Genomic DNA, 12162 nt, shown 5'->3' with positions numbered 1-12162 from the left:
TTTGAACCACAGGGAGACTGTTGTAGCTACTGTCTTTTCCCAGGCTCCTCTTTGCCCTGAGAGTGTGTCATAAAAACCAAGGTTAACTTTGCTACACAGGCAGACGCTGCTGGTCTGCAGCACGAATACTGATTACCTGGTCATGTCAAAGTTGTGTATGTATTTGTACATGCCATCCCTTTTTTTTGCAGTCAAACATCACAAGCCATGTGTTCAGATGACTGTTTTTCTTGGTGTTGCCATGGCAATGCAGCAAAAGGTCGCTCTGAGATGTTCTCTACCAAGACCTTGTGTGTGTGCATGTGTGTACTTCAGTGCAGCAGACACTGTGTTTGTGAGATTGAGAGACAAAGAGATATCAGCTGATACATGCATGAATAACGTCACAGTGGAAATTCTAACACAGCTCCTCACGCTGTGTGCGTCTCTATCGCTGCTTGTGTGTCACTATTAGCTCATATCTGATATGCAATTCAATATATTACAGCGGGATTAGAGCCTAATGCTCAGCGAGGAAACGCACACATGCAGACACTCACACACTCAACGCACACACAGTTTGACACATACACAAAGAGCCTGGCTTTTCAACACCAGGGGGCTGACAAGGTATTCTGCTATGTGTGTGTTGAATACTGCTGCATACCTAGCACTCAGTATGCACAGCACATCATCCTCCTAATCTCTCTCACTCTGTTTCTCCCAGTGTCTTCCTCTTACGCCCTCTCTCCATCATCGCCTCTCTTCTGCTCTCCCTCTTCTTCTACTTTCTTCTCTTCCCCAGGATCCCCTCCTCATCATCCCCCTCTAGGCACTGTCTGTACCTCCCTGTTCATGCCCTCCCTCTGTCTTCCTGTCATCTTTTCCCACTCGATTTGGCTAGCACACTTGATATGCCCCTTTGCTGCGACTTATGAGCATTTACCTTCATTCTTTATTTCCTGCTCCTTTTTCGCCTTTTATCTGCCCCCTCCTGGTGCACCATTTCTGTGCAATATATCCAGTAACTTTGACTTTGAGTAGCATATCAAATTTAAATGAGACATTGAAGCACACTCTGCTGATCTGTCTTTCACACCCTTCATTCTCTTGCTCTCTCCTTCTCGTCTTCTCTGCAGGTATGAAAGAGCTCTCCCCACCTCCTCTGAACCTGCGGCGTCTCTACGCTGAGACGCTAGAGTGGGAGCCAGTGTTGATCATCATCTCTCCAGGGGCAGACCCGTCCCAAGAGCTCGCAGAACTCGCTGCAGAAACCATTGGGAGAGACAACTATCATGAGGTAGTGAATAACAGATTTGCAAGTGTAAGAGGTTTTATTCAAGACAATTCCAATATCAGATATATAGTAAAGGCTATTGTGCACCCAAATGGGGGAAATGGTAAAAGGTGTATTGAAACATGTTTAAAGCAGAAGTAAGCGGAATATTTGTGTTAATATAAGTCTTAAATAGTTATATCTTCCGACAGCAACCACTTACATGGAGTGTTTGGTCCGAAACAGGGGTCTGTCAGTCACTCTGCTCTGCTGTAAGCCGAGGAGAAAACGTCTTGTACACTTTCTTGTATCCTACAAGCTTTATCCAATGAGGAGAGAGAACGGCATGAAGGGCTGTGTGTGCAGCCAAGGGATGCGCGTGAATGTGGTGACGTAGGGACGAGGACCAATAGATCCATGACGAGGGCGGGGACTGCTAACTCCATCGGCTGACAAACAGTTAGCCAAAACGACCGGATCGCTTACTTCTGCTTTAAGGCATAGCTTTTGAAAATGTTCAGTTTGTAGAGTTTATTCAATTGTAGTAACTTTCAAGACAGCAGGAAGTCCGTCTGGCACATTACTTCATTACAGCCTCAGTTGTTAAGTTGAGATGTTCTGCCAAAAAACATTGATCAAAGTGTGAGGTTTTATAAGTATTATTTAACAACTTTCAAAACAGACAAACTGTCTACCATTGCCATTTAAAAAAAAAAATGAAACCAACTACACACAGGTGAACCCATGTATTGGGCAAGATGCACACACTGTATTCCATTCACATGGATATTACATAACATTACAGTTACCATTAACATATAGATATAATTTGATGCGTTAAGTGTTAATGGGCTCTATAATCACACTGGGAATCTCACTTTGCAAGTATTTCATAAGAGTTGAATTAAAAGATTGAAATATAGTCAATTGTCTGCCCCAAAGTGATGGTGAATCCTCTTTTTCAGTTTCCAAATGTTCTGTTATTTGCCCCCACCTGTCACCCTTACTCTGTCTGTCTCTCTCTCTCTCTGTCTGTCTGTCTGTCTGTCTGTCTGTCTAGATCTCTATGGGTCAGGGACAGGCTGATGTGGCCTTAGCTACGCTCAGAGAATGTTCCCGAAATGGAGACTGGCTTTGTCTGAAAAACGTTCACCTCGTCACTGCATGGTTACCTCTCCTGGAAAAAGTAGGTGCTCTGTGTGTGGAAGAGTTTTTGTATGTGGGCAGGTGTTAAAATATGTCTGTGTATGTGTGTGAGAGACATTTTGGGGGTTTGGGGCATGCTACTCTTGCCACATTTGAGCAATTTGTGCAAAACATTGAGTGCATTAGTAGCCAGTGGCCAAGGGTAGGGAAAAGGCAAATTACAAGATAGAAAATGTGTAATATTTTGTAGAAATGACGGCTGCGCTGATCCAGCAGTAGGATTATGATAAGTCCAAAACTTCTATAATGAATCCAATATAAGACTGTCAAAGTACACTAGGTCCAAGGACAGGGTTCAATAAACAGTCCATTGGGATAAATGCAGTGGACTAAATCCTGTAAAATAAATCCACAAAATTATTCCAGCGAAACAAGTCTAATATCACATCTTCACTTTATCTGAACATTCAGTGTTACTTACCAAAGTACTTGGTGTGTATCGTTAAGCTTTAACAAGTGTCATCATAAATCACTTATGCTAAGTATTTTTAAATCCTGTATTGTTTACACACATCTGTTTACTAATTAGTTTACCTCTTCCAGGCCTTTGCTGGGTCGTGGCCTCTTATCTATGCTCATAACCACCACCTGTTAATCAGAGGAATAGTGTGTAACCATTGACTACACGTGTGTACGCATGCAACAAATGAACAAGGTCCAGAACTCCGCAGGGTGTCGTCAAGATTTATATACAATTCATAGTTTTACTCGGCTTGCCAGTGTTTAGCATGTAATACGGTGTGGTACAACACAGCTACATGAACACACATACAGGAACAAGAACACATCCTCCCTCCCTGCTCACATTTCCATTTCAAAACTTACCCTGTATCCTTTCCCTGTACATGCACAATTTGTATTCTACCTGTAGGCCCATGTTAGTCACTGTGCCTGTTGTTTGTGACCATGCGTGTTGTTTATTTGGCTCTTTCTGTGTGATTATTGGCCCATCGCTGGATGTGTGCATATCTGTATTTGTCTCATGCTTGCTTTACATGTAATGAGTTCAAATCTGTGTGTGTCTCTCATTATACTCACGTTGCCCACCCTGTATGTTATTTTCATTGTTATGCATGTGCCTTTGTGTCACATGAAGTGGGTCTATGTATGTCTTCCACTTTCTCTGTGTTTATCTGTGTCCGTGTGCTTTTCCTGTGGTTCTTTGTAGTGCTGTGTCACCGTAGCAGGTCATATCTCACTGGGAGGCACAGCTGTTGGCAGTGATTGGCCATGTGTTTGTGTGTCTATATGTGCACCCTCACCTGTGTGTCTGAGTTAGAGAGTGTGTATCTGTGTTTTCTGCGCGTGTGGGTGTGTATTTGTGTGTGTGCGTGCCCTGGGGTTAGCCAGAGATCCCTCCTGTCCAGAGTTGTCTGTGCTCCCAGTGTGACTTAAACCATGCCTTATTACAGCTCTTCTCCTCTACTTTTGTCCTTCTGCACCCCACTCCCCACCTTCACCAACCCCATTTCATTTTGGGTTGTTCTCCCTGTTTTTCTCGAGTTATTCCCACCTTTACAGTACATGCAACTTATCTTTTCCCAAGTTTCTCTTAATACTCCCTCTCTTCCACCTCTTGTATTGTACAACTAAAACTATCTTTCTCTCTTTCCTTCTTTCTCTCTGTTTCTTTGTCTCGCTCCTTGCCCAGCAACCAATGAGGTTGAGGTCTCGTCAGTCGAGCTTGAAATGAAAAACTGACGCAACAAGGGGAACGAGGGAGGCAGGGAGCGTAGGAAAGAAAGAATGAAAAAACAGTAGACGTGAAAGGGGGGAAGTAGGGAAAAGCTGAACTGAGCTTCAGCAGGCAGGTGGAAATTCCACCAAAAGAGGGCTTTGTTTTAGTATCTGTCTCTGTTTCTGTAGCTGTGTCCATTTATTCAATCCATCCTCCAAAATAGTTTCTAAATTTCCCATCTTCTTTTTGCCATCTGTCTCCTCATTTGTTCCCTCCTACCCTAAACCAGTTGGTCAGTTAGAGAGAGGAGGAAGGAGGGAATGGAGGAGAGCGGAAAGTGTTCATAATTGAAGTTGGCAGTGCAGATGTCCTCTCATCCGTGTCCACTCATATTCTTCCACTTCCCCTAATTTTTCACGCCACTGAATCCAACTATCTCCTTATGAATCTTTCTTTCAGTCTATCAATCACCACTTTCAATACCATTAATATAATGCAGAATTTTGCACAACAATAAATAAATACAGCTTAGTGTGTATTTCAGAATGACATCTATGTCATTTTTCTTTTCAAAACACAGTGAGATGATTTCAACAGTTATTGTATTTTATAAAAGTGTCACACATCATCACACACGCATCTGAACAATATCAGTATTTTCTAACAATGATAGTATTTGATGTGCTAACTGTAAAAGAAATTGGTGCTCTTTCTTCTCTCTGACTTCTTCTTTCTCCCCCTTTCGCTCTATTGACTTATCTTTCCTCTTCTTCTTTGCTTCTTTGTTAATCTCTCTGCCTTGCATCTTCTCACAATACTGTCATTTCTTTCAGGGGAATTCTGGTTGACAACATCAGATACACACACACAAACACACACGCACGCACGAGTCAGGGGAGTTTTCTTTGAAGGATGTCAGTTCCTGTGTTCCTTTGATTTTCTGTGATAATGTTTTCTTCCATTAGAATGAATTGGGTTTCAAATGATGCAGAAAACACACACTGATTGTGTGTGTGAGTGAGTGCATGTGTGTGCTTGTGTTAGTGTTTGAGTTCCCAATCAGATGACACAAGACCCTAAGGTGCCAGTATGCTATTTTTAGCCACAAGTCTTTGAGAAAGATAGAAGGAGAGGGGGTAGGAATGTAAGAAGAGAAGTAAGAGACAGAAAGCGGAAAATTGAGATGAGCGGACAGCGAGCAGAAAGAAAGAGAGAAAGAGAGAAAAGAACAAATGTATAGAATGAGGCAAATGCTTTATCATAATGGAGAATCACATGGTAAAAAAGTAAAAATTTAAATAAGGAAATACATTATTTATTTACTTTTGTAGTAGTTTTTCCCCTTAGTACATATTTAGTATTTACTTATTACTGTCATAGAATCACTCTTTTTAAGCAAAGGTTGATTGAATACTGTATATCAACCCAGTGGCACAAATATAAACATGAAAAACAGTTTACTTTAGTGTCATTTAAAGTCAGATCATTGCTAAAACGTTACTGACATGAAAAACCATCATAAAAGGTTTTAAGTAAAGTTGTTGGTCTACTCTTGAGATGAAGAAAAAAAAAAAAAGGTCATTATGAACTTGAATCAACTTTGTGAAACTAGATGGACCTGCGTGATACAAATGTGCCAGAGGGTATCAGCCAGATACTACAGCACAAGTAGTCTGCTTACAGTACATAATAATCTCATAGTTATTCTCTTAGCTATTTGTGTCTAAGGTTTTCCTCACCCTCTGTACAGGAGCTAAATGTGCTGCGGCCCAAAGCGGGGTTCCGTCTCTGGCTGACAGCAGAAGTCCACCCCAGGTTTCCTCCTATACTGCTGCAGTCCAGCCTCAAGATCACTTATGAGGTACTCACACGCATTCACCATCACACACAAACAGGTGTAAAAACAGTAACGAACAGTAATGAAGTTTAATGTTTGGTTGCATTGATCTCACTCAAATCGCACCAAATTACACACAAGCCTCACAGTTCTGGAGGCCTACTGTGCAAAAATACTTTTCCATCCATTGTTTTTTCTCACTTTTTCAAACTTGCTCCTTAATTTCACCCAGTATTGACTGCAGGTTTCTGTGAAGCTCTAGAGGCAACACTACTACTATGTCAAACCCTAGGATAAACAGTCCAGTGCATAATTACACCAAGACTATTTTGATCTACACCGATCCCATAGTAAGATTGGATATCGGCCCAGAGATATTGACTAAAATAGCCAGATCAGGCTGGATAATGGGGCTGATCCATGATGCCGATCTATTCACATCAATTCTCTGTTTGTGACACGTGCTGCATCATGCGTCAGCAGTAGGGCTGCCACGATTAGTCGACTAGTCACGACTACGTCGACTATTAAAATCGTCGACAACTAATTTAATAGTCGATGCGTCGTTGTTTTGTTTTGTTTACTTTGTTTTTCTCTCAAAACTGCTGCCGCACCTTCCACACACGCACCCGCCGCCGCAGCCGCCCACCACACACACATGCACTCACTAGGTGTTCTCTCTCTTTTCTCTCTCTACCTGTCTTGTCCCTCATCAAGCGGCACCGGTGTAGCCCCCCACCCTCCGTCCCTCCCCCGCCGCCGTCGTCGTCGTCGTCGTCGCCGCCACTGCCGCCACCACTCCTCTCCCTCTCCCTCTCTCTCTCTCCTCTCTCTCTCTGTCATTTTAAATGAGAAGCGCTACTAGCAGTTTTAAGTCACGGACTGAAAAACAGCCGTTCGTCATTTAAAAATAAAACCGCGGACTTTGAGACTGTTGGAGAACTAGAACGTTACCGCGTCTGGTCACAGCGTCCTGGTCACGTAATGAGCGCTCATCTTAACGAGCAAGTCTTCTCTCCCGGCGTAAATCTACGTCAATATTTTCCGGTAGCTTCTCATCACAGTCCGCACCTTGCAGACTTTGAGCTGCACCTCAGCTTCACTTGTTTTCATTTGACAGTTTCACACAGAACTTTCTGGTGGAGTCTTTCCATGTTTCTCCTTCTGTGACAGTAAAAAGGCACATTTACATTTTTTCAGACAAGACGATTGTCTTATAAACTATTCAATTTTTTTTTTAACAGAACGACTAGCCTATTATTTACACTGAGCACAAGTTATATTTGAATATAGGCCTACCAAAACTTTATTATTGTGAATAATTCCTTAGTTTCAGGTGTCTACCTCATTTTATTTAAATGCCAGAGACAAATGAAGGAAAGAAAAACCTATAAAACCTTTAAGTATTTATTTTGGTGTTGTTTAGGCCAGTGCCTTATCTTTATTTTACTGAGCTGTTTGCACTTTATGCTACAGTTAAAGCTGCATATTTCATTAAAAGTTTAATGAACTATCATCTTAATTGTCTTTATTTTTAGTTAGCATATACCTTAAACACTTCAAGCTGAAAGCTAATGATGGTATATAAGAGCAGCTGCATGCTGGTGCGATAAGCTGTATGTTTTACATTCAATTTACGTCTGATCCGATTAGTCGACTAATCGAAAAAAATAGTCGGTGACTAGTCGACTATCAAAATAATCGTTTGTGGCAGCCCTAGTCAGCAGCACGTGTTGCATGCTGGTAGACATCAAACACAGCAACAACGTTTTGCAAAGTTAGGAAAGAATTGTTTAAAGGGATACTTCACCCAAAATCGATAATTCACCAATTTTCTACTCACCGTCATGCCAAGGAAGGGTTTGGAGAACTTTCGGAGTCATCAAAACGCTTTTGGAGTTCCAGGGTGGGTCCAGCTGGCAACGGATTTTCATATAATGGCGGTGGATAGTGCTAACTTTTGAAAAGTCCAAAACACACATTATGAAACATCCAAATACCGCCATACTGCTCGTCTGTACTACTGACCCAAGTGTCCTGAAGCCACAACATGAAAAAGTTGTTTGGAAAAAATTAATTTGATCTCTGTTTTTAGCCTTAGCAGCTCCCAGTGGTTCTGTTGATGTTTGTGCGCATGCGCAAGATTTGCTGCAAGATGTTCGTTCGCCGTTGTAAACCATTGGATGTATGATGTAAACACTTAAGAACATCTTGCAGCAAATCTCGCAGCAAATCTCGCTTATGGTCAGTACGGACGAGCAGTATGGAGGTATTTGGATGTTTCATAGTATGTGTTTTGGACCATTCAAAAGTGAGCACTATCCACCGCCATTATATGAAAATCCGTTGCCAGCCGGACCCCAAAAACCCCAAAAGTTCTTCCTTGGCATGACAGTGAGTAGAAAATTGGTGAATCATCGATTTTGGGTGAAGTATCCCTTTAAGTCAAGCCTGATGCTTTCACTCTCTTCCACATAGCAAGGTATCCACAAGTTTCCGAACGTCATCTATGGTCAAAACTGGCTTCCGGTTTTGCCGGTTTAGTGGAATTGTACGTTTATGTTTCCATGGTTTTCAGTCGTTGTCATAGTTGCGGTAAACGCATGGATCTATTAACACTGGCTTTTAACACGGATGTCAATTTGTGTGATATCCACTGTTTGAAGCTGGTTTGATGATCCATGCGTTTTACAGATTTTCATGGGAAAAAAAAAAAAAAAAAAGAAATCCATGCATTTACCGCGACTACCAAAACCATGGAAACGCAAACACAAAATTCCACCGGAAGAGCAAAACCGGCAAAACAGGCTACGTTTTTGACGTTCGGAAAAAGGTGGATACAGTTAATTAACTCAACAGTGGTATCAGATCAGTATTGGGTATCAGCCGATGCGCTTAACCCAGGTATCAGTATCAGCATTGGGACTGAAAAAGACAAATCTTTGCACCCATAATTGTGACTGTAAAAGGCTTGTACAAGGCTGATCTGCAAGATTGCTATTGGGAATGATTACAGTGTTAATCGCAATAAATGTGAGTTAACAGTGTATGACATTGTATGCCACAACCACTACACACACACGAAACATGACACATCCTCCACAATGACCCTCTTATACAATGAAAAATGGATCTGTTAGCAAATATTCCATTATTAAGCCACAGGTCAAACAGTCATATTCCAGCTACATGGAGGCAGAATGCAGTACCTCTAAGGTGAATACACAAAGCGTGTAGAGGATGAATGTGCAATGTTAAAAGATAAGCACGTCCTTGCAAATCGCTTTTACGTAAGTTGATAACATATGTAGTGAACTTGCCAACTTTTGTACACATGCATTACTGAGAGTGTGTTACTGAGATCTCCAGATGGGGTTACCAAATGTTCAGCAAAAGTGAAAAGCTGATCTCAACGTATACTCATTGTTTTTATCATAAAAGAAGCATGTGTTGCCTGAGGAAATACATGTACACAGAACCGTTTAGAGATGCAGTTTGTGTTGACGCATGTAGAAAATGTGAGAGAGAAGCCTTTTCAAACATGTTTAATGCCTTTCCTTTATCCCTCCCTGTCTGTGTGTCTGTCCTGCTTTTCTTTTCCCATCCCCAGGCTCCTCCGGGGTTGAAGAAAAATCTGATGAGGACATACGAGTCATGGACTCCTGAGCAGATCAGTAAAGGTTTGCTTCTCCTCTCCTCTCCTCTCCTCTCCTCTCCTCTCCTCTCCTCTCCTCTCCTCCTCTCTCCTCTCCTCTCCTCTCCTCTCCTCTCCTCTCCTCTCCTCTCAAATACTTGTCTAAATATATATTTTATCAAGCCACTTATTGTTTCAAATCTTGTCTCATTTTTATTGTGATTAAACATTTTGAATTATGCTGAAATTAGTATCTTTAAGTACATCCTACATCCCAGAATTTATCATCTGTGTCAGCCTTTTGAGACCACTAATAAGTACATGCAGCTAATGAGCTGCCCCTAAGCTTCAAGAATTTGCGCTTTGTTTTTAACACCAGTGGGTACTGCATTTCAGTTTTTGTCTTACTTACACTACTAGTGATAGCACAGTTGTATTGGCTTGGGCTATGAGCTCTGTGACATCCCAGTAAACAACATCTGTAAAAAAAAAAAAAAAAAGAAAATACAGAATGCTTGGTCTTCCTGTTAACCATCAGTTATATCCTGTTTGATGAATCACAAAAGACAGCTAACCGCTCTCCATTGCTATAAATTACAGACGCTCTGATAATGATTGATTATTGTAATTACTTGGCCTGTGACATGTTATTTGTTATTTGGGTACAGGAGGAGTCCTGGCCAGAGCTCAGTCTCTGTTCTGTCTGGCCTGGTTCCATGCTGTCTGCCAAGAGAGACGCAACTACATACCACAGGTAAAATCCACAAACACAAATATGAACCAGAGTAATGTTAGCATAGCAGTTTCTGTACCCACACATTTTCATTTCAAGGCAGCAAATCTAAACTAGAAAATTTCCTCTCGGGAAATTTTGAATGGGCCACGGGAGCTACTGCGGGTTGTGCCATCTCTGTCAACATGGGAATCAAACCCACGATCTTAAGGTCAAGACAGAGCTGATCAGACAGACACATGATCATCTTTCTATAAGCACTGATATGGAGGAGCTGTAACCACATTAGGTTAACTGTGTGTGTGTGTGTGTGTGTGTCAGTGTGTGTGTGTGTGTGTGTGTGTGTGTGTGTGTGTGTGTGTGTGTGTGTGTGTGTAACTGTAATCACATGAAGCTGGCTCTAGAGTCTGTGTGTGTGTGTGTGTGACTGACTTGACACATAGTTAGTTAGTAGCTGCATCCTGTGTCAGTCTGATTTAGCTGTGTCTGTGTTTATAAACATTTAAACGAGCGCCAGGTGGATTGTTTATGAAGTTAACGAGCTCTGGCCTGAGGATCAAAGAGGTTACCACGGCGATAGGGGCCCCCGCAGGCTGAGACAGACAGAAACGTGGAGAAAAAGAGCCATTTTCTGCCTCTAAACCGGTCTCACAATTAGGCATAGCATGACAAAACGGTAACTCCTATCAGAACAAAACACAGATCAACGTTGCTCTAAGGACTTACTGAAAATTTCGGTACGATTTGGTGTTTCTACAGTAAATATTTTGGCGACGCTGGCAGTTTTAAAACATTAGGCCGTTCTGCTCCTCTCAGAAAATATTTGTATTGGACTCAATGAGGAGCAGGGACAGACGTGGCCGCACTCAGAGGCTGATTCTGTAAGTTCTGTAAGTCTCTCTGATATTTTGAGCACATGACATGAGAGATAACAAGTTTGTCTTACAAATTCTGAAAAAATTATGTCTGTAGAGTGTAAATTGTGGCCGTGCTCACAGTTTATCCAGAAAAAATACAGAATGTTTCTTCACTCTCTCCCACTCTAACTGATGATGTCACGCACTCTGACACGAACATTCTATGCAATACACACCCATTATAAACTCATAATTTCTCCAAAAATGATCATGGTCATTGATCAGGGATTGATCAAAAACTATATGACCTATCAAAACGTGGAGTAATACGACAATACACAAGACTTGTGTCTACTGTTTAAAGTTTAAATGGAGTCTCTAGGTGAAAGTATGCCTGAGCAGTAGACTTTTGTTAAACTCCAATGATTGGTCTTTTTCGCTCTTTTTTTCCCGCCCGTCCCATTGACTTACATGCAAAAATTTTGCGCAGTAAATCGCGACTTACGTCGCGAATAATTCGTACACTGTTGAGAAAAGTAATAGCACACCGATCCCGATCAGGACGCATATTTTGATATATAATTTGTCCTGCAACTCTTCGAGTTGCAGGACAAGTAGCGAACCGAAAGTTGGCCGGAAGTGGAAAAATAACTAGAAAAAGCATTTCCAAGAATGGAAATGGTGTGACTGCTGACAGCAACTGAACGCTGTTGCAGAATTAGCAAATAGTGCAAGCTGTGATCACCATACAAATGTTTGACCAAGGTCAGAATCGAACCCACATCCTCATAGTTATTAGACTTCCACTGTGCCTCTAGGCCACGGTGCACACACAGTTGCAGAGACTGTTGTCTGTTAATGATCTGCACACTGTCAACATCAAGAAAGCTTGAGAGTCAAGCTTGAATGACTTAGAATGAAAATGTCTGTGAATTTCAGGCTGAGCACTAACCATATGGCCA

At 41.7% G+C, this 12162-nt stretch overlaps 1 protein-coding gene across 1 annotated transcript; it reads left to right on the top strand.

Moving 5' to 3' along the window:
- Positions 1–1098: 1098 nt before the first annotated feature.
- LOC146960855 (cytoplasmic dynein 2 heavy chain 1-like) lies at positions 1099–10395 on the top strand (the record flags this gene model as incomplete). The annotated part of the gene is made up of 5 exons (XM_085771998.1): positions 1099–1279; positions 2316–2441; positions 5890–6000; positions 9587–9656; positions 10279–10395. Coding segments are annotated over exons 1-5 (583 nt in total), but the record flags the coding sequence as incomplete, so codon positions are not given.
- Positions 10396–12162: the final 1767 nt, after the last annotated feature.

Source organism: Trachurus japonicus, unplaced genomic scaffold (assembly GCF_045865225.1).
Source record: "Trachurus japonicus isolate A0001 unplaced genomic scaffold, Traja_1.0 AP029907.1".
Lineage (NCBI taxonomy): Eukaryota > Metazoa > Chordata > Actinopteri > Carangiformes > Carangidae > Trachurus > Trachurus japonicus.
This window is presented reverse-complemented; position numbering and strand designations above follow the sequence as displayed.